Here is a 20,765-nt window from a genome sequence, read left to right as displayed (position 1 = left end):
TCCCAGTACATCAGCGTTGCACTGTGTTTACTGGTTAAGCTCAGTACGGCAGTGACACACTGTGGTTGTACTGGCCAGGCTCCCCTGAACAACAACAACACATTGTGGTTGAACTGGTGTGTTTTCCACATGCCTTGTGTTACTTCCTATGTCAGACGAGTGTGTCTCTCTCATGCGGAAGATAAAAGCAGCCACGGCTCTAAGAGAGAAGGTTCTCTCTCTCTCTCTTGAGCATGAGCGTTACCAGAGAAATATCTACGAATCAGAACCGACTGGGTTTCTGTTCAAAGCTTTTTCTGGTGAGAAAAAGGGGGGGGGGGCGTACGGCCCTTTCTGAATCTGAAGGGCCTCAACAAGTATCCATTTCTTGGTTGACGACCGTAAAAGCTGTTGCAAAACGGTACATCAGGGGCACTGATGGGCGGGCATCAACCTCTAGGTTGCTTGCCTCCACGTTCCAGTCTGGCCTCCACACAGAGAATTCCTGCACTTCGGCTACAAAGGGGAGTGTACGAGTACACGGTTTTTCCCTTTGGTATGTCATTGAGCCTGCGAGTGCTCGTGCAGTGTACCAATGCAGCCATAGCTCCACTGCGGCGACAGGGGATCGGTCTGTCGACTTAACTTCGACGACTGGTTAATTGCTGGCTCAGAGGAGGAGGTGGCACGGCACACGGCCGTGGCCCTCTCCCACCTGACGTCGCTATGTTCACAATCAACGTCCAGAAGAGCGTTCTGGTTCCATCTCAGCGGACCACCTTCTGGGGGATCTCGCTGGACTCGAACACGCTCAGAACGCGGCTGTCCAAGGGCAGGTTAGACAGCGTCTTAGCTTGTGGTCTTTTCGCGTAGGGCGTCAAGTCACTTACAAACTAAGCATGCAGGCGGTGAGTCTCATGGCTTCAGTCATTCACCTAATCCGCTTGGGCAGGTTCTACATGAGACCTGTATAGAGGTGGCAGCGGGCTCTTCGGATCCCACTCACCTCAGGCTTTCAGCAAGTGGTGGTGTTTCCAGGGTGTCGTGGAGACACTCGGATCGTGGTCGCAGGTGGCTTTTCTGTCCCAGGGGGTCAGTATAGGCGCTGTGATATCACAGAAGGTCATCACCACGGACGCCAGCCTCACGGGGTTTTTCCTCGCTCTCAAACAGTTCGGTGCTCGGTTTCCGGGTTGTTCTGTCTCAATCAGAACATACAACACCGCGACCATGTGCTATGTCAACAAGCAGGAAGGTTTGGCCTCCCTGGTGTTGGACGGATTGGCGTGCGAGATGGCGCTGTGATGCGACTCACGTCTCGCGTCCATTCAGGCGTTCCAGGTGCCGAGCCTCCTGAACGAACTGCTTTATGCTTTCCCACCAATAGAGCTGATCCTCCCCATGTGGGGGAGGGTCAGGCTCCGAGGGTTGTTGATGTTGCTGGTGGCCCCAGCATGGGACACGTAGAGGTCAGGAGATAAGCTCCTCTCCTTCACGACGTGCCTTGGGCCCTCCTTGTCGGCAGGGACTTGCTGCGGCAGGGAGGGGGGACGCCCTCAGGACCTAGACCTATGGGTCTGGCCCATGAGAGGGTGAATTTGAGCTCGTGTGGCCTTCCCCCTGACGTGATGGCTACCATCCAGGGCGCAAGGGCCGTGTCCACGAGGAATGCTTACGAGGTCAGATGGGGGTTGGAACAGTCACCAGTGGTGGTGGCTTTCCAGGCCTCGATGTGTAGCATTCTTACTTTCTGCAGGGAAGGCTAAATCAGGGTTTATCCTTCTCGACGGTGAAAGTGTATTTGGCTGCCATTTCGGCTTGCCACCTAGGTTTCGACGATGGCAAGACGGTGGGTCAGCATAACTTCGTGCGCCGATTTATGAACGGCGCCAGAAGGGCTAGACCGGTCAACAGGCCACTGTTCCCAGTCTGGGAGTTGACGGTGGTGCTGGAGGCACTGTGCCGTCACCCGTTCGAGCCTTTTGAGTCTATGGACCTGAAGGTCATTAGTCTAAAAAATTTCTGAACAACGACAGGAAGGTTTTGCTTAAACCAAACCTGGCGTTCGTTACAAAGACCGGGGTGGTGGCCCCAGATCCGGTTGAATTGGTGGCTTTTCATCCGCCTCCCTTCGCTTCGGCGGAGGACAGGCGGTTACATTGCCTCTGCCCGGTGAGAGCTTGAAGCTCTATTGCCAGAGGACGGCGGCCAGTCGCTCATCGACACAACTCTTTGTCTCTTTTGGCGTGGGGGTTCAGAGGAAGGCGGTCACCAAAGCGACGCTTTCTAGATGGATCCGTGATGCCATTAAGCTGGCTTATGTGAGTAGTGGTGTCCCTGTCCCGGGGGGTCTGAGGGCCCACTCTACTAGAGGCATGGCTACGTCCTGGGCTCTCTACAAGGGAGCTTCGATCCAGGAGATTTGTGCGGCTGCAAATTGGTCGTCGCCGTCGACTTTTGCGGCCTTTTACAGTCTGGACGTGGCGGCGCCATCAATGGCGCACGCTGTCCTGGGTGTGGCTGCTGCCTCCAGGTCAGTGGAGGATAGGGAGTAGGCTTGGGGCCTTTTCTCCATATCTTCCGACTTCCTCTTTAGGTTTCCTTGGGACCAGCAGGGCTGTGTCTTGGGGATAGGGCCCTGCTCCTCATTATTATGAGGCGGACTGTGTCTGCCTGTTAGTAAATAGGGCAGACTCTAGAGTCTGTCAGGGCCTACTCTTGTTATCTATCCCGCACCCCAGCCCGGTGGGCTGGGGGGGCGCCCAGGGGCCGTGAGGTCGTGGACCTATGGCCTGGGGGTCTTAGGTCACGTCCGGGGGGGACGTGACCTAGGAGCTGAGGGGCGTGCGGGGTTGTCAGGGTTGTGTGGCTCATTACCTCAAGGGGGGTTTATGAATCCCATAGTGAGTAGTAAACGGAGAACCGTGGTAAAACTAGAGGTTACGAATGTAACCCCGGTTTTAGTAGGTTCGGAGTTTACTACTCACCAGACACCCCTTTCTGTGCGCATTTGGCATGCAGAGAGGAGAATGTTAAGAGGAAGAGCCTACGTCACGAGGGAGCTTTATACTCCCGGGTCTTCCGGACTCGTGACATACCCTTAGCCAATCAGTATTGGCACCGGGAGCGTGTGTGTTGCTCTGTCTCATCGCCTGAGGGCGCTGATATCCCATAGTGAGTAGTAAACTCCGAACCTACTAAAACCGGGGTTACATTCGTAACCTCTAGTTATGATGACTAAAACTAAATAAAAACTAAATAAAAACTAAGCTATGATGACTAAAACTAAGACTAAATATATTGACAATTTCGTCAACAAATAAAAACTAGATTACAATGTCAGGGAGGGACTAGTGGAGAAGAGATCCAGTAGAACAAACTGTTGCGCTCAGGTGTTGCGCTCAGGTGTTCTGAAAATAGCCGATCTACAAGCTCGTCGTGCTGCGACACGTTGTGAGCTTGTAGATCGGCTATTTTCAGCATTCAACCAAGTGTAAAATCAGCCATTACGACACCATCAAGGCACCTTGACTACAGTCGACTAAATCAACTGTTGATTTAGTCGACTATAAACTTAGTAGATTTAGTCGACTAACAGTAAAACATTTCAGATTACTAAAATATGACTAAAACTAAATGGAAGACTATGACTGAATACAAATGTGCTGTCAAAATCAACACTAGAACCCCGCCCCCAAGGACCCCACTTGAGAGCCGCTGCTGTAGTGTGAACTAGGCTTAAATATAAGAAATCCTCAAGGTTGTAATGGTCTTCATACGGGGGGGAATTTCAGCAAGAGATTTGCAGCGTCTACAAACGGAGGAGGAGGAGGAAAGGGGTGAAGCTTCATCATTAAGGTCGTTACCTTGACGATGGGATGGCCACCGGTCGATGCCTTCACGGCTCCTCGGCTGCCCTCCGTCTCGTAGTGGGCCCGATGGTGAGCCTTGGGGTGCACCTCGATCTTCAGCTCATACTGGCCAAACTGGCTGGGCAGCGGCCAGTCTAAAGGGGGCAGCGAGGATGTCCTGGAGGGAGACACACACACACACACACACATTTTTACACTTTTTCACTTATTTTGTGACAAGAAAACTTAATTTGAATATTAATAAGGTGGGCATAATAAGCTGTGCAGTGTGTCTGTCGCACAGTCACTGTTGAAGTGTTGTTCAACACGCTTGTTGACGCCATCGTGCGTGCGTCAGACGAGAAAGAAAAACATAAAAGGACAATAAATCCTGGGGCTAAAAAGAACATGGAACTATAGCGGACAGAAATAATTACTTTCCCCCCATTACAAGCGGAAATTGTGTGGAGAGTGAAGGTGAGTGGAAATGGTTAAACAACACTTTTGTAGCTTTTATCTTTTGTTTCAAGTTTTGGACTGAAACGTATAGATCTTATCATATCTATCTTACAGAAAAAAAACATGTTTTTCAATTATAGTAATTCTCACTGGAGCAGTTGAAGTGAGTGATATTAAATGTTAGAGAGTTAAATTGTTAACTAGCTCTATATTCGGATATTAAATATTGCTATAGAGTGTTTGTTCACTAACATTGGTCTCCCTGTCTCTCCACTCTCCAGGAACACTACAACATTGAAGCTGATAAATGGCTTCTCTCTCCAGATTGAAAGAAATTGGTGACCCACCTGAACATTTTATTTTCTGTTTACTAGTCAGGCAGAAACCTCACATCTCAATATTTCAACTTTTTATGGGTTTTTTGTGCCCGTAAATTAATGCCCTACTTCGTCATAAAGAAAAATAGCAAAAATAGCTGATTTACAAGCTCACAACGTGTCACATCACGGCGCTTTGTGAGCTTGTCGATCGGCCTTATTTTTGGCTCTGTTGGAGTGATCCAATATTCCAGTTACAAACTGTCATTTCAAACATTAGTATCAACAATGATCACCAGTCAAATTAAGACACTATTTCTTATCGTTATGAATCTTATATTGAAATTGCCTAGAGCAGTGGTTCTCAAAGTGGGGTCCGAAGACCCTTGATGGGGTTCTAAATGGACCCTTACAGGTCTGTAACTCTGAGAGTGTACAAACATGTACAAACATTTGTACACAAGAGTTATGGAGATGCTTGAAATTAAAAAGTTTGAGAACCACTGGCCTAGAGTGTTGGTTCTAAAAGTGGGGTCCAGGGACCCACATGGGTCCTTGTGGGGGTTCCAGGGGGTCCCCAGAAAAAGTAGCTAATGTAGCGTCACAATCATATTAACCACTTTATCGATTTATACGTTGGCTATTCAAAAATATCAAAAATGTTTCGGGTGGGGGTCCGCGGCCAAATATATATCAATTTGGGGGTCCTTGAAATGAAAAAGTTTGAGAACCACTGGCCTAGAGGATGGGCGGGCGGGTGGGCGGACCGACGGCGGACGTCACAAACATAACATCCAGACTTGCGAGGCGCACCATTGCTCCGATCCGCACCAAACTTGGCACAAACACTGGTCAGGGGTCTGCCATCAGAACGGTCACACCAGGGAGTATATGTGTGGCTCCCAAGGGCCAAATCGGGGGCTCTTGGGGGCCACAGGCGCACTGTTGCTCCAATCTGTACCAAACTTGGCACAAACATTGCTCAGGGAACTGCCATAGTCACACCAAGGGGCCACGTGTGACCCCCAGGGGCCACATATGGAGCCCCTGGGGGGTACAGGCAGACAGACAAACATTGTGCCATAAAAATAAAATAAAATCTAAATTGCACACATACAGCAGTGTTTAACGCTTCAAATGGACATAATTGGGTGACCATGGCTCTGATAAGCGCAACATAGGACTGGATTTGAATAGTAGTGAAAATAGCCAATATGCGAGCTCACAATGTGTCACACAAAGTGACAACAATGACAACACCAAAATAGGGATGCCAGGTTGAAAATGTTTATGTCTACCTTTAGATTTAATACATATTTGTCTCCGCCCAGGTTCTTATTTTTCCATTTCCTGAAAAGTAACAGGTTTTGAACAGACAAGGTTTCCATCCTACAGCGACAATATGTGGCCCCATTGTGACTTAAAATGAATTATAATAATGATCAGCTGTACCGAGTGAGAGAACTACTACTACTACTACTACTGTTTAACCTTTAGCTAAGTTTGGTTTGATTTAGTTTAGTTAACAAATGGCTCCATTTAAAGTAACACACAGACCTACTAAATGCACTGTAATGCAAGCTACACTATAAGCCCTGTCTGCTGCTGCATTATTCATGAGCTGGAGCTGTGTGTCGTTGTGTTGGTTAGCACACACTGTGTGTGGTGTGGTGTTGTTGCGTTGTTGTGTAGTTGTGTTCGGTAGCACACACACACACACACACACACACACACTAAGTGTGTCATCCAGGTGTTTGCCAACAGTTAGAGAGCACCCTGCTTTTTTTATCAGCACAGCAGAATGCATGAGGAGAAATGAAACTCGGTGTGCGTGTGTGTGTGTACGTTATCTGTGTGTTTATGCATACGCAGATGGATTTTGTGGTGTGTGTGTGTGTACGAGCACAAAAAATGATTCGCACAGATGTGTGTGTGTGTGTGTGTGATTTAGGCTCATGACTCAGATATGACACATCCCTGGAGGCCGTTGGCAGTGTGTGCTGCTGTCTCACAGGCCAGGAGACAAAACCTCCTCTGCTAACACTGTGAATTTCAGCTCACCTCCACCACTACAGTGCCTTCGTTCACAACGCTATGTGGTGGCATATCGTTTTAACCCCCTCTAGACTTGGTGAAGTGGACCCGGATTGTCTCTGTACTTGGACCGTCCACACCTTAATCTCTGTGCCAAAAATAGCCAACCTACAAGCTGACAACGCGATGCGTTGTGAGCTTGTAGATCGGCTATTTTTGGCTAATGTTCACCCCCCCCAGAATATGCATGCTGGGGTACAAGTGGTTAAGTCACTTTCAACCTGGCCAGGGGCGGACTGGCCATTTGGGCCGCTGGGCCACCCCCCCGTTTTAGGATTATTACGTCGTACGACAAAGTATAGAACAAGATTTAGATTATATTCCTTAGTCTTAGTGTTTTTTTCCCCCCCTAATAAAATTGTTTTTATATGTTGTTTTCTCATGCCCCCCCCATGTAAATCATCTTTGGGTACTCATAAAAGCACTATATACATTCGAAATATTATTATTATTATTAAGGCTTCGAGGGGCATCATTTTGTAGGTTGTTTTTTTTCAAAAACAAAAGCACATTAAAAACATGGCAGGTTAGTAAGCAATGAAGCAGCAGCTAATTCAATTAATAATGGCTGTTAGATTTAAGATGTGCCCAGAGCCATGGGTGTGCAATGTGCAATAGTCAACACTATTATCACAATGCACATTGACACACCTGAATCCAATGCCTGATTTATACAGTACTTGGTTGTGCATCGCACCGGCACACGACTAAGTATAAGTCACCCTTAACACACCCATTATTAATTTGATTAGCTGCAGCTGCACTGCTTACATCACAGCGTACAATAATGTTAGCCTTATGCACTCTGCCATGTTTTTTTTTAGCTTTCTGTACAAACCTAGAGGGATTCATCTCCATTTAAGTTGTAAAAAGAGTCCCTCTGTTGTGAGAACATGTAAACGTGACATACACGTTGAGTTGAAATCCTGCAAAAACACTATGTATGACAGGATCACATTTTGTTTGGTTTTAATTCGGGTTGTTCTTTGTAAAAAAGAAAAAAAGAGAGGAAGAAAAAGAAAAAAGAAAAAAGGAGACAAGTTTGAAAAGTTCAATCCATCCCTTTCCAAGCCTCCATCAGTGGCTGGCTACCGAGACCCCCCCCCCCCCCTCCCCCTCCCCCATCCGTCACTCTGACGCGTGCACTGTGAGCCACTTCAGTTCATACAAGGTCTGCTTGTGAACGACGTAACCATAACAAGAGGAGAGGCTAATTTCTGGAGCAGGAGAAAAAAAAAATGGGGCACGTGTCTGACTTTTTCTAAAGGTTTATTTTTTCTTTCCATTTTTTTACTGTTGCTCCTGAATGCAGCTTTGTGGCTCCAAATCAAATTAAAAACGTACGTTCCGCAGATGACATGGAAATGCCCCTGAAAGCCACTTTTAGTTGTATCTGGTTACAAGAAGGCCAGTCCATCATGTTGTAGCCAGCGTAATGCACTTGGCATCAGGGAAAACTCCCATCACTGCACTTATTTTTTGTTGCCCTTTTTATTTGACATATATTTTATTTATAATTTATTAAACCTCTCTTTTGGTTGACTTGATCCAGCTTAAAATGGACCTCTGTGTTCTGGGTAAAACTCCCACAATGAGAGAAGTTGCTCTCAATATGTTATAACCCCTTACGCCTTATTTAAAAAATAGATCATATCTACAACCGACCCAAAATAGGGACCCACACAATGTGGTATAATACTTAATGTTTTCTATACATTAGTATAGTGTAAATCATGCTAAACGGTAGAATGCCATCCCAGCACTTTCCTCTCAGGAGCCGTGACAAAAGCCAGTGGTCCTGAAACCCCCCAAATCCCCCAAATTGACATACATTTGGGACCCCCAGAAGAGAACATCAGTGTTAAACATGTTCTAATTATTTAACATTTTTAATAAATCTTTCAAGATTTTTCAAAGACTTTCAAAAATAGCAGATCTACAAGCTCACAAAGCGCCACGTTGTGAGCTTGTAGATGTGCTATTTTTTGAATAGCCGAAGCATAAAATAGGGTTTTAATACCATATTAACACATTTAGGCTGGGGACGACCCCCTGGAAACCCCAGGGGGGGTCCCCGGACCCCACTTTGAGAACCAATGACATAGGCACTGACCCAGGAAGCGCCGCTTGGCGTGGCTGCCACGGTAACAAGCACGGGGGGGGCGGGAGGGGGGAGGGGTAGGTCAGAGGAAACGTGAGCTGTGTGGCGGAGTGAGGGAGGAGGGGGGGGGGGGGGGCAGGGGGGTGGCGGGTTTGGTGGCAACGTGGCGACCCGTGGCCTGAAATAGCGCAACCTTTCTCGGATGTCCGTCACTGTACTGTGCGTGTGTGTGTGTGTGTGTGTGTGTGTGTGTGTGTGTGTGTGTGTGTGTGTGTGTGTGTGTGTGTGTGTGTGTGTGTGTGTGTGTGTGTGTGTGTGTGTGTGTGTGTGTGTGTGTGTGTGTGTGTGTGTGTGTGTGTGTGTGTGTGTGTGAGTGGGGGGTCACAACTGCTTTGGTCACAACCCACCCATAACCCACTTCTGCTTCCCAACACCGCAACACCCCCCCCTTTCCACAACTTCTGGTAAGCCAGGTGGACAGAGCAGTGGTGGAAAGTAACTAAGTGCATTTTTTTATTTTATTTTCAATACTTTTACTACTACTCCACTACATTTCAGAGAAAAATATTGTACTTTTACTCCACTACAATTATTATAAAAAATATATTAACCACTTCAGACCTATATATATATATATATATATATATATATATATATATATATATATATAGTATATATATAGTATATATAAGTATATATATATATACTTTGTCTATTTAAAAATAGCCGATCTACAAGCTCACAATGCGACGCATTGTGAGCTTGTAGATCGGCTATTTTCAAAATATTCTTTATACATTTTAAACTTGTGAAATGGGACATTCTGCACAATGAGTACTTTTACTTTTGGTACTTTCAGTACATTTTGAGACCAATACTTTTGTACTTTTACTCAAGTACATTTTGAACTCCAGACTTTTACTTGGAACAACAGAGTGTTTCTACATTGCGATATTGATACTTTTACTTAAGTAAAGAATGTTAGTACTTTTACCACAACTGCCCCACCCTCCTCTCCACATCTTCTGGTAAAGCCAGGTGGACAGAGCGAGGCCTTGTTTCTATAATGGTGGGAACATTACTGGACCCTACGCTATTCTGAGCCTCCAGTAGTTCCATCTTCGTTTCCTGGAACTAAATTGTGTTGCTAAGCAGTATTAAAGCCCAAACTATTATTTGTTTGGTGGATGGTGTCGGCTACCTGGTTATACTTAGCTGGCTGTTAAGCATTAGAGCACTGAGTCGTGCCAGATGTTTGATCCCCATTTTTTGAGAGTCCTAGACCAATAGTTCTCCAACGTTTTCGTGTCAAGGACCCCCAGATTTGGTCGCAAACCCCCCATCTGAAAATGTTTTGTGCCAGGGAGCCCCAGAAGAGAAGATTTGTGTTAAAAAAACGTCAAAATTATTCAACACCTTTCAAGATTTTTCTAAAATGTTCAAAAATAGCAGATGTACAAGCTCGCAGCACGGCAAGGCTGTGAGCTTGTACATCTGCTATTTTTTAATAGCCAATGTATAATGGATAAAGTGGTTAAATGATTGTGATGCTGTATTAACCATTTTCCTGGGGACCCCCTGGAACCCCTCCAAGGACCCCTGGGGGTCCCCGGACCCCACTTTGAGAACCACTGTCCTAGACCAATGATTATGTATGTTTTGGGGCCGGCAGTGGCTCAGGAGGTACTGTAGAGCGGACGACGCTTTATGTGAAACTAGAAGGTTCCCGGTTCGATCCCTAGCTCCCCATAGGTTAGAGTCGAAGAGCTCTCGAGCAAGATACTGAACCCCTAACTGCTCTCAGTGAGCAGGTGTTGTACCTTGCATGTCTGTGTCTGTATGGGTGAATGTACTGCACACTGTAAAGCGCTTTGGATTCTTTTCCATTTAGGACTATTTTGAACTTTTTAGAATATATTTTTTTCACCTATAATGACATGCCCAAAATATGGACGCCAGGTTGAAAAGTGGTTATAATCGGCTGACAGATGTCTTCATAAGAGTGAAATAATGACCGATATATCGGCCACCACTATTGTTTATTGTTTGGGATATTGTTGGCTCCCTTGGTTATAATTAGCTGGCTGTTAAGAGAGATGTGAGGATGTTGTTTATGGGTCGTTGCTTTGTCTACATAGATGACTAAAACATAATGTAGTAGCAGTGGGGGCGCCGTTTTTCCAAAATGTGTTAATGTACAGTAGGATCACAATCATTTTAACCACTTTAACCTTTTATACTTTGGCTATTCAAAAATGGCAGATATACAAGATGATAGTGCGGCACAGAGTGCCGCGCTATGAGCTTGTAGATCTGCTATTTTTGAAAAATCTTGAAAATTTGTGCAAACCTTTGAATATAATTTTTGAATATAATTTTTTTAAAGCTAACATTGTAACTCAAATCTTTGCGTCTGGGGGTCCCTGGAACAACATATTTTGAGATGGGGTCCGCGGGCAAATACATATCATTTTGGGGGTCCTTGTCTGAACATTTTTTGAGCCCTACCCCACAAATACACTCACACACGCGGCGCGCACACTCACGTTACTATACTTGTGTCTATACTTGTGAGGACATCAAAATTTTTAGCATTTTTTTGCCATTTTTTAACGCTAACACTAAAGCCCGAGTTACGCTTTTGCCCACCGAAAATAGCTGATCTACAAGCTCATTCATTCATACATTCATATTCTACAATAATAGAGAGTACTGTCCCGTCTCCTCAGTGGGTTACGTGCAATGACCCTTGGTTATGCAGTATATGCAGTATATGCAGGCATATGCAGTAACTGACAAATCATATTTTTCACTTTCCCACAATTTAAGCCTTTTATTAGCATTAATACCACACATTATGTGTGCCCCAAGTCTGCAAGTAGTTGGGTTACATTATGTATTATTCTCAAGAAATACAAATATGTCAAACAGGGGTGACTGAGAATAATAAAAGTATGCTTGTTAAGTGCTGGCAAGAGGGCCCAACTGCATTGCCACAAAATGTTTCAGTGGACCTCATTAACCATGGCATCCCTACTTTGGGCAAAAAGTGTTTAAAAATAGCAGATCTTTTAAAACAGATTAAGTTGCTTGATTCAATGTTTAGATACATATTCATTTGATCAGACACGGCCCCCTCCTACATTCATTACAGTCCATTCAACAAGATTTTTGGGCAGCATGTCCTCTTTTGTCAACCAAAGTGCTCTCAAGACTCTTGCCGGAGCCCTCATTCAATGCCACTAAACTAAGCTTCAGACCTCCCAAAACAAACAGATTTGACTACTTCTCGGCCTAAAGCCCATGACCCAGCTAATTCCAACACATCCAAAGTGAGTGACGCCCACAGCCACAACACTAGAGACGATCTGGTACTACCCAGTTATAAAACAAACATTTCTCATTCTACTACTCTGCCACCAAAATGTGAAATACCCACCACAACACCATCCCTTAAAAAAATGGCTTCTTTCAAAACAGGCCTGAAAAAACACATTTCAAGAGACAACAAGGGGAGGTAAACATATTGTTCCCATAGAAAGGAGGGGTCATTCACTGCCGACAATTTGTTTCTTTGTACATATAGTCTTTTGTATGTGTTGTTGATATGTATTATTATTGAATACATAGGACCACAATGGAAACCCTTTGTGGTTCCTAGGACTTTTTTGTGTTATCCTTTTAGCCTTAATGTCTAACTGTACCTTGTGCTGTTGTAGATCTGCTGTACATTTCTGACTAATAAAGTATTCAATCAATCAACTCCATGTTAACCATGTATAGACTGATTGGAAGCACACGTCCCTGTTCTGGTGTCTGATATTGTCCTTCTAATGCGCGAGGGGACCGTAGTTTTTCTAATTATGAACCATGAACACAAAAGATAGAGTAGACGTAAACACCAGAAGTGTTTTAAATTGAAATACCCCTCCGATATACTCCAATATTACTGCAAATTCTGTGTCATTCATGAGGTTGAGAGAGAGTGTGTGTGTGTGTGTGTGTGTGTGTGTGTGTGTGTGTGTGTGTGTGTGTGTGTGTGTGTGTGTGTGTGTGTGTGTGTGTGTGTGTGTGTGTGCCATATGTGCCCTGTGCTGATTTATAGCGCTAGGGGCCAGTGCACACTAACAAGGCCATGCCTTCATCTGCTGCACACATTGGAGAGAAGCATGGCCTGTATCCTCTGCTCAATACTGTGTGTGTAGTAAACTGTATTAGACAGTATTACTATACTTGTGAGTGCCAAATGCCCCCAGATGTACATTCGGATATACATTGTGAGGATAATTTTCCTGCTCCTCACAAGAGAAATGGTTGTTTAAAACAAACAAACAAACAAAGTTGCGTGCACCAAAAATAGCTGATTGCGAACGCAGCGGAAGGAGGCGCGCCGAAGGCGCGCCTCCGCGCAAGTGGAGCATACTATGAAACCGTGCTCGGCTTGTGTGTGTCTCTGGGTCTCTGTGTGCACTGCCTGTGTGCACTGCCTGTGTGCAGCTCCTCTGAGATAAGTAAATGTCCAATTTAGACGTACCATACATCAAATGAAAGGTCTTTGAAAACTGAACACACATGTCAAGGTTGCGTTTAAGCCCGCCCCTTCCCCCGGAAGCCACACCCCGGAGAAGGCTCCTAAAAACTCCCCATTGAAACCCCATGTTAAATGAAAAGTGCCCGAATCGCTCCGAAACTTTTTCTACCCCCTCTAAGTAGGGGTCTACGAACAAATACTTCGGGCTCGGATTTTGGCTCCGCCCCCCGGAAGTGGGTGAAACAGGCACTTCAAACACTTTGTTGAATTGTTCAAAAACATTCCAAGTAATTTTTTGGTCAATTTGTATTTTTCTAAGATGCTCCTTTTAACGCAGATTTTTTTTTTTTTTTTAAATAATTTTTTTATTGGTTACTTTTTTTTAAATATTTTTTTTCATTTTTTTTTTCATTTTTTGCGTTCGCTTACCGCGTTCGCGCGTCTTACTTGTATACAAGCTCACAACCCATTTAGGGTTAGGGTTAGAAATGGTAGAAATGGTAAAAATACAATTCATATAATTGCGTGATAACATTCTGTGTGTGTGTGTGTGTGTGTGTGTGTGTGTGTGTGTGTGTGTGTGTGTGTGTGTGTGTGTGTGTGTGTGTGTGTGTGTGTGTGTGTGTGTGTGTGTGTATGCCCATGTCCTCCATATACCAGTAATCGTACGCAGAGTAGAAGAATTTAGAGGATTGACGATGTAGCCGCGAGGCTCAAAGTTCTCTCGTTACTGAACTCATAACTGGGTCAATAAACCTATTAGTTAGATATAGCGTGTCTGCTCTTTGATACAAGCTGCCTTCAGAGGAGTGTTTACTTGCCATATCAAAAGACTTTTTGAACTTTATGAACACACTTCCAACACTTCCAACACTTCCAAGGATGCTGTGTAGCCTTGACCCGCTACGCTTGACCCCGTTATCTATGATGTTGGCCCATGCCTTTCTATCTTTGTAGGCGTTGTTCATGCCTTTGATAACTGACAAAAAAAGCAGATGAAACAAGTCTTTTGATAACCTCCACACAAGCTTTACACTAACACTCACCTGATCCTGTTCATCGTATGACAAAGTATAAAACGTGGTTAAAGGTATGATAAATGATATTTGTTTGTTAAAACATTGTAAGCTCTATATTCTGATTGTAACCAATGCTATCGAGTGTTCAGTAGCAGAGGTCTCCATGTATCTCCAGCTCTTTAGTAAACGGAAAATACATGTTCAGGTGTGTCACCAATTTCATCCAATCAGGAGACAGTACCCCACAAAAAAAGCCTCCACTTTATAGTGTTCCAGTTCCATTTTTGTCTGCTCCTTTATTTGTTTCCTCACTTCCAATTTCACTTGCTTGTATGAGTTCTCTCTCCTAATCGGATAAAATTGGTATCCTAACCTGAAAATGTATTGTCTGTTTGCTAAACAGCTGGAGAGACAAGGAGACACATCTTGCAAAACAAACACTCTATAGCAGTGATTAACACATATTTTAACAAAACAAAATCAATCTCTGCACCTTTAAAATCCTAATTGCTCTGGATTTAAGTGTTGTTATCATGTTCATATCATGTTCACAAGTAGACTTTACCTGAATATGGGCGTGTGGCCAGGCTTGGGCTTGTTCCAGGTGAAGTGGGAGGGGACAGAGAGGAACTGCTCCCCCGGGCCGTCCTTGGGCGAGTCCAGATGAGGGGACATGCTGCCCGGCTCGTCCAGCACCATGTCCCCCGTCCCGGGCTGCGCCGACGCCGTCCTGTCCTGGGAGGTCTTCCTGGTCTTGGAGGGGACGTCGGCCTCGGAGGGGCAGCACTGGAAGGGCGACACGGAGGGGCTGCCCGCCCAGGTGTCCTCCGTCACGCTGCCCCTCGGCGAGGGACCCGGGGTGGGCGTGGGGGAGTGGTGCGGAGACACCGACCCCGGGTAGCAGATGATGTCGGCGCTGGAGTGGCGCCTCTTGCCGCAGGGCGAGGTGGGCCGCGAGGAGGGCCGCGAGGTCGGCCGCGGGCTCAGCCAGTTCTCGTCCGTGACGCTGGTGCGCGGCGAGTGGCAGGGCGACTGGCGGGGCGACAGGGTGAGCGAGTGGGAGTGGACGAAGGCCGGGTGGTGGTGGTGCTGCCAGTGGGACTGCTCCTCCAGGGTCACCCCTCCCCCGCAGCAGCCGCCCGCCTGAGGGGAGGGGCAGCCCGGGGAGGCGAGCGGGGAGCCCAGGGTGAAGCGGGCGGCCGCCTCGTTCAGCTCCGAGTCCACGTCGTCGTAGACGTGGGAGAAGGACTCGCAGGAGGAGGCGTCGGAGAACCAGCTCCTGGAGGACAGGCTGCTGCAGGGGCTGGGGCTGAGCGAGGAGTCCCGGTACGAGTGGTCCAGGGGCAGGTACAGGTGGTCCCTGGACAGGGGCCGGTCCCCGTGGTGGTAGTCCCCGTCGGGGCCGTTGGCCCGCAGGTGGTCGTCGCCGCCGTCCATCTCCTGCTGGCAGCTGGGCGAGATGGAGGTGATGTGGATGCTGGGGCATTCGAAGGCCTTGGGCGGCCCCGCGGGCACGGAGGCGGGCATGAGGGGAGACGGGCAGTACCTGGAGCCCTGCTGCTGCAGCGTCTCGTAGCCCGGCGGGTCGCAGGCCCCGGGTTTGTGGTGCTGCATGCGTGGAGACGCGCTGATGACCTGGGACTGGGACTGCATCATGCCATGGCGGACCAGGCCCATGGACTGGTGGTTGGTCACCATGGACTGGGGCTGCCCCACGTTCAGGATGTAGAAGGACGTGTTGTCGTCGGGCTCCAGATCTGATGGGCACGTGAGAGAAAAAGGGACAGAGGTCTTTTAGTATAACTTTAACTTAAGATCAAAATATTTCAAAATAGCCGATCTACAAGCTGAATGTGACGCGTTGTGAGCTTGTACATCGTCTATTTTCGACAATGACACAGTCATATGAAGAAGTATAAAATAGGGCTTAAATGGTTAATATACTAAAGGGTCAATTCAAAATCACAACAACAATTACATGTTGCTGTCAGCCTTCAGACAGATGTACTGTAGGGCAAGAACAGAACAGAACATATATCACTTATATAATTTAATTTAGAATTGAGTATAACTTATAAAACAGTATAATAAGCCTCTAGTTCTTAAAATAGAAAAGGAAAATGAATGTGTTCCAGTCCTACTATACGTTTCACAGCATACAAACCACTCTGAATACAACACAATCAGCAGCTGTTATTACAATATTACGCACTGAAGAAACACATTGTGTTAATTGAAGATACTTTCCAACAATCACTGAATTCACATTCGAGACATGCCTGATATACTTCTACTGACTCCTCATAACCTTGTTTACACATCATTAAGCAATAAGAAATGAGAGGCACTGCTGTATCGTGGTTATTGGCACGGCTGCGCTGCGGCATAAGGCAATGACACGAAGAGGAGTGCCGTCGCCCCGGCACAGCCGTGCCAATAACCACGATATAGCACGGCCTCCAGTGTTTTATTGCTTTTATACAACAGCACTGCACTCTCGTTAAATCTGTTTTTGACAAATATGGTTAGCAGCGTTCAACTTTGCTAGACGGGACCGACTTAACAGTCCGCAACCCAAAATAGTTCCCCATTGTTTACCGTTGCTATGGGCAACTTAACGCCAGCTGGACTGGTCCACAACGCGCCACAGAGCCATACTTGTACTCGCTGTTTCTCAACGTCTGGCCCCGGGACCACCAGGGGTCCAAATGAGAGTGAAAAAAAATGTATTGGGGTTATTGGCACGGCTCCGAATGCCTCTGGGCCAATCACGATGCGCGGTTTGAAACTAGCTGTTGTATAAGGCAAAATATGTAGCCCAAGTTAAAGTCCTGGTTCGCTCAAGGCCATGCTCGCTCATGTCTCCCTTCACTGTCATTATAAATAAAGCACAATGTTCAAGGACACTTTTTAAGGACTATTAGTCATAATAACCGATGGTTCTCTAAACCCCCAGCACTCACTGTAGCCCACAGCCTGTTGTACCCAACGTTTAAAGGCTATGTCGCTGTCAGGAACAATCCTTGTATGTCCTCAATTCATTTTTTAAAAAATGTTTTCACGTAAAAAAGTTATGTTATGTCGCCGTATGACACTGTCACTCGAAAACAGCAAAATTAGACGATCTACAAGCTCACAAAGCTTCGCTCGCGACGCATTGTGAGCTTGTAGATCAGCTGTTTTTGCTACTTTTGTAACGTGAAAGTTAAAGTGGTTTTATGTGGCATTTGCCCTCCCCCCATTTAAGTAACGGTTTTGGACATACATAAGGTGTCTGCTTACTGACATAAACATTGAAGTTAGGCCAGTTATAGTGCATACAAATAAAAACATAAACATTGAAGTTAGGCCAGTTATAGTAGATACAGATAAAAACATAAACATTGAAGTTAGGCCAGTTACAGTATACAGATAAAAACAAAGGATTACTCTCCGCTTGCTGCTACAGTGAAGCCTACATTAGTTACTAGTGGTGTTGCGTTTGGTCTACAGCTACACTACAGTGTCCTGCCGACCCAGAGGGCACACAGACCAACCCATGCCACATTTTTGGATCCGATGTCGATCCCAATTGTTGGAGAGTCGTAAGACCCCCGATTGCCAATGTATTGACGGACATTTTGTATTAAAAGAAAGAGCAAAATGTTATAATCAATTTGAAAATCTTTGTTTAGGGCCCGAAAAGCTGGCGCAGCACCTAGGCTTCAAAGTAGCCTGACAGCGCGTCACGGGTTCGACTCCCGATCTCGACGGGCTTCGCTGCAAGTCACTCCCCATCTCTCTCCCCATTTATTGTCAGCCTACTGTCCTATTCTGTCAATAACGGCATAAAAGACAAAAAAAAAATCTTTGAAAATCTTTATTATGATTACAATTTCTATTTGAGAACAATTAACTAGAATTTATTTCATTTAACCACTTAAAGGGCAAGACCACTTTGGTAGAGGTTTGGGTTGTGTAGTTACCTTGCCATGATGTAACTCCAAAGGTGGGCAAGAAATAAAAAATAATTGTTCCATTGATTAGAAATTGATAATTCAAAATATGCTCCTCATTGACTTACATTGTACGGTAAAACAGCTCTCAAAGTCACTCTTTTAGCACATAAACAAACGCAAACAAAGTTGATTCAGACAATATAGAACATCACCAAACCCAGTACTGTTTTTATTTTTTTATAAAAATGTCAACTTCCTGTGGATTTTGCCATTTTTAATAAGTAGAAAACCTGGACTGGATCCGCGGATCCGGATCCAGATCTTCAAATAGTAAAATCAACAGGAAGTTGACATTTTTATAAAGAAAAAAAACAGTACTGGGTTTGGTGATGCTCTATATTGTCTGAATCAACTTTGTTTGTGTTCATTTACGTGCTAAAAGAGTGACTTTGAGAGCTGTTTTACCGTACAATGTAAGTCAATGAGGAGCATATTTTGAATTATCAATTTCTAATCAATGGAGCAATTATTTTTGATTTCTTGCCCACCTTTGGGGTTACATCATGGCAAGGTAACTACACAACCCAAACCTCTACCAAAGTGGTCTTACCCTTTAAGCCCTGTTCCAAAAATTGCCAATCTACGAGGTCACAACGCGTTGCAACACAAGCTCTTGTTAATACATTTTATTGGTTCAATATTTGTAAAAAGCACAGATACACTTAACCACTTTCACTTTTAATATTTTTGGGCGGTGAAACCGCCCCTATAAGTGAGATTTGGAAAAATGTACATTTTCCTGCGCTGTGATCTGGGCCCAGGAAATTAGTAGAATTATCCTGCGCTGTGATTGGCCAATCACAATCTATTCAGGACTGTGATTGGCCAGTGTCACATGACACATGTGCATAGCCCTATATAAGCAACCATAACTTGAAAAAAACCAAATATTTGTTTTTTTCAAGTTATGGTTTCGTCCATCATAAAGAGTGTTTCAATAAATGTATTTATCTTTTGTACATGATTGGTTGACTCCATTCAGTATTGTGATTAGCTGGCAAGACACCGCCCACTTCACACAGGGTGTGATTTTTTATCTACAAGCTTGAAAATCAGCTATTTTTGCGTGAGACAGTCATATGACAAAGGTTAAATACAACCAAAACGTTGAACGCATTGTGCTGCGTTGTGATGTTGTAGATTGGCTATTTCTGCTGTTTTCGCTACTTTTGCACAAGACTGTCATACGACAAAGTAGGCCATTCATTTATGAAAAAACTAAACGTTTAAACATGGAGATACGAGGTATCTGCTTAGCAGCGACGATATGTATATTTGTATCCATGTGACTGTGACTGTGTGCGCGTGTGCGTGTGCGTGTGCGTGCGTGTCAGGCCGTCATACAGGCACAGTTCCAGGAGGGATAACTGCTGAACAGCGCTACTCAGGAAACAAATTCACACAACGGTTGCATGCTCCGGCCTGTCATCACAGCCAGCGCCGACGGACTATTTATATCGCAGGTCAGCCATCACAGGCCCTGGCCCGGAATACACAACCATGTACACACACACACACACACACACACACACACACACGTATGTATCACTATACTTGTGAGGACATCAACATTTTAAGACAGCATTGAAAATGGCTGGAAAATCTGCTATTTTTCGGTGTCTGAAATACAGTAGGCGCACGACTAAGTATAAAAAAAGGAAAACTCTAACCACAAACCCTAAAACCTAACCTAACCAACGTCTAATCCTAACCGTAACCCCAAACTGAATCTTTCCCTAAATGTAAATCTAAAAACGTTTTTTTAAAACTATAAAACAACAATTTATCTTGAACCAGGAAAATGGTTCTCTCAATGTCTATTTCTCAAATTCTACTATACTTCGTGGGGATATTTGGTCTTCACAAGTATAGTAATACGAGTACACACAACTAAATAGACAAGAGCCCATTGTCCATGTTGGCACCACTCCATTAGAGGTTATTGATAAACTTCCACTGGCTGCACTCAGTGCCCGGTGGGGCTAGCACGCACGCACGCACACACGCGCACACACACACGCACACACACGCACACACGCACACATGCACACACACACACACACACACACAGTCACGCACACACACACACACACACACACAAAGTGCTTTAGCCCACAGTTGTAAGAGTTAGTCTCTATCTTACATACAGCTTTAGTGCAATTGAAATTAAATACACTGTATATTATTTTTACAACCAAAACATGTTCTGTCAGCATTTGATTTATTGCTCTAGTAGTCAAAATGTGCCCCGACAGATAACATACCCTATAAAGGCTATCCAAAACCCATTTCCTTTAAAAAACTAAAACAATGTAGGTATTTTTTGGGTATTCAGGCACTGATACATCCAAAACAGTAAAATCCTCAGTGTGAATTTATCAATTTCTAACTAGCCATACTGGGTAACGTTCATTTT

General features: G+C 45.1%; 1 protein-coding gene across 2 annotated transcripts in view; it reads right to left on the bottom strand.

The window, feature by feature from the left end:
* Positions 1–20,765, bottom strand: part of nfatc3a (nuclear factor of activated T cells 3a) — a 142,587-nt gene that overhangs the window by 93,790 nt on the left and 28,032 nt on the right. For both annotated transcript variants that reach the window (XR_013933091.1, XM_080427126.1), the window contains exons 2-3: positions 14,917–16,108; positions 3,846–4,008 (exon numbers count right to left, since the gene is read on the bottom strand). Coding sequence is in view for 1 of the 2 variants with exons in the window: in XM_080427126.1 (XP_080283252.1) it covers positions 3,846–4,008; positions 14,917–16,108 (1,355 nt within the window). In the remaining variant the exon portion in view is untranslated. The remainder of the gene's footprint in view (positions 1–3,845; positions 4,009–14,916; positions 16,109–20,765) is intronic.

This window comes from Gymnoscopelus braueri, assembly GCF_963280865.1.
Source record: "Gymnoscopelus braueri genome assembly, chromosome: 1".
NCBI lineage: Eukaryota > Metazoa > Chordata > Actinopteri > Myctophiformes > Myctophidae > Gymnoscopelus > Gymnoscopelus braueri.
This window is presented reverse-complemented; position numbering and strand designations above follow the sequence as displayed.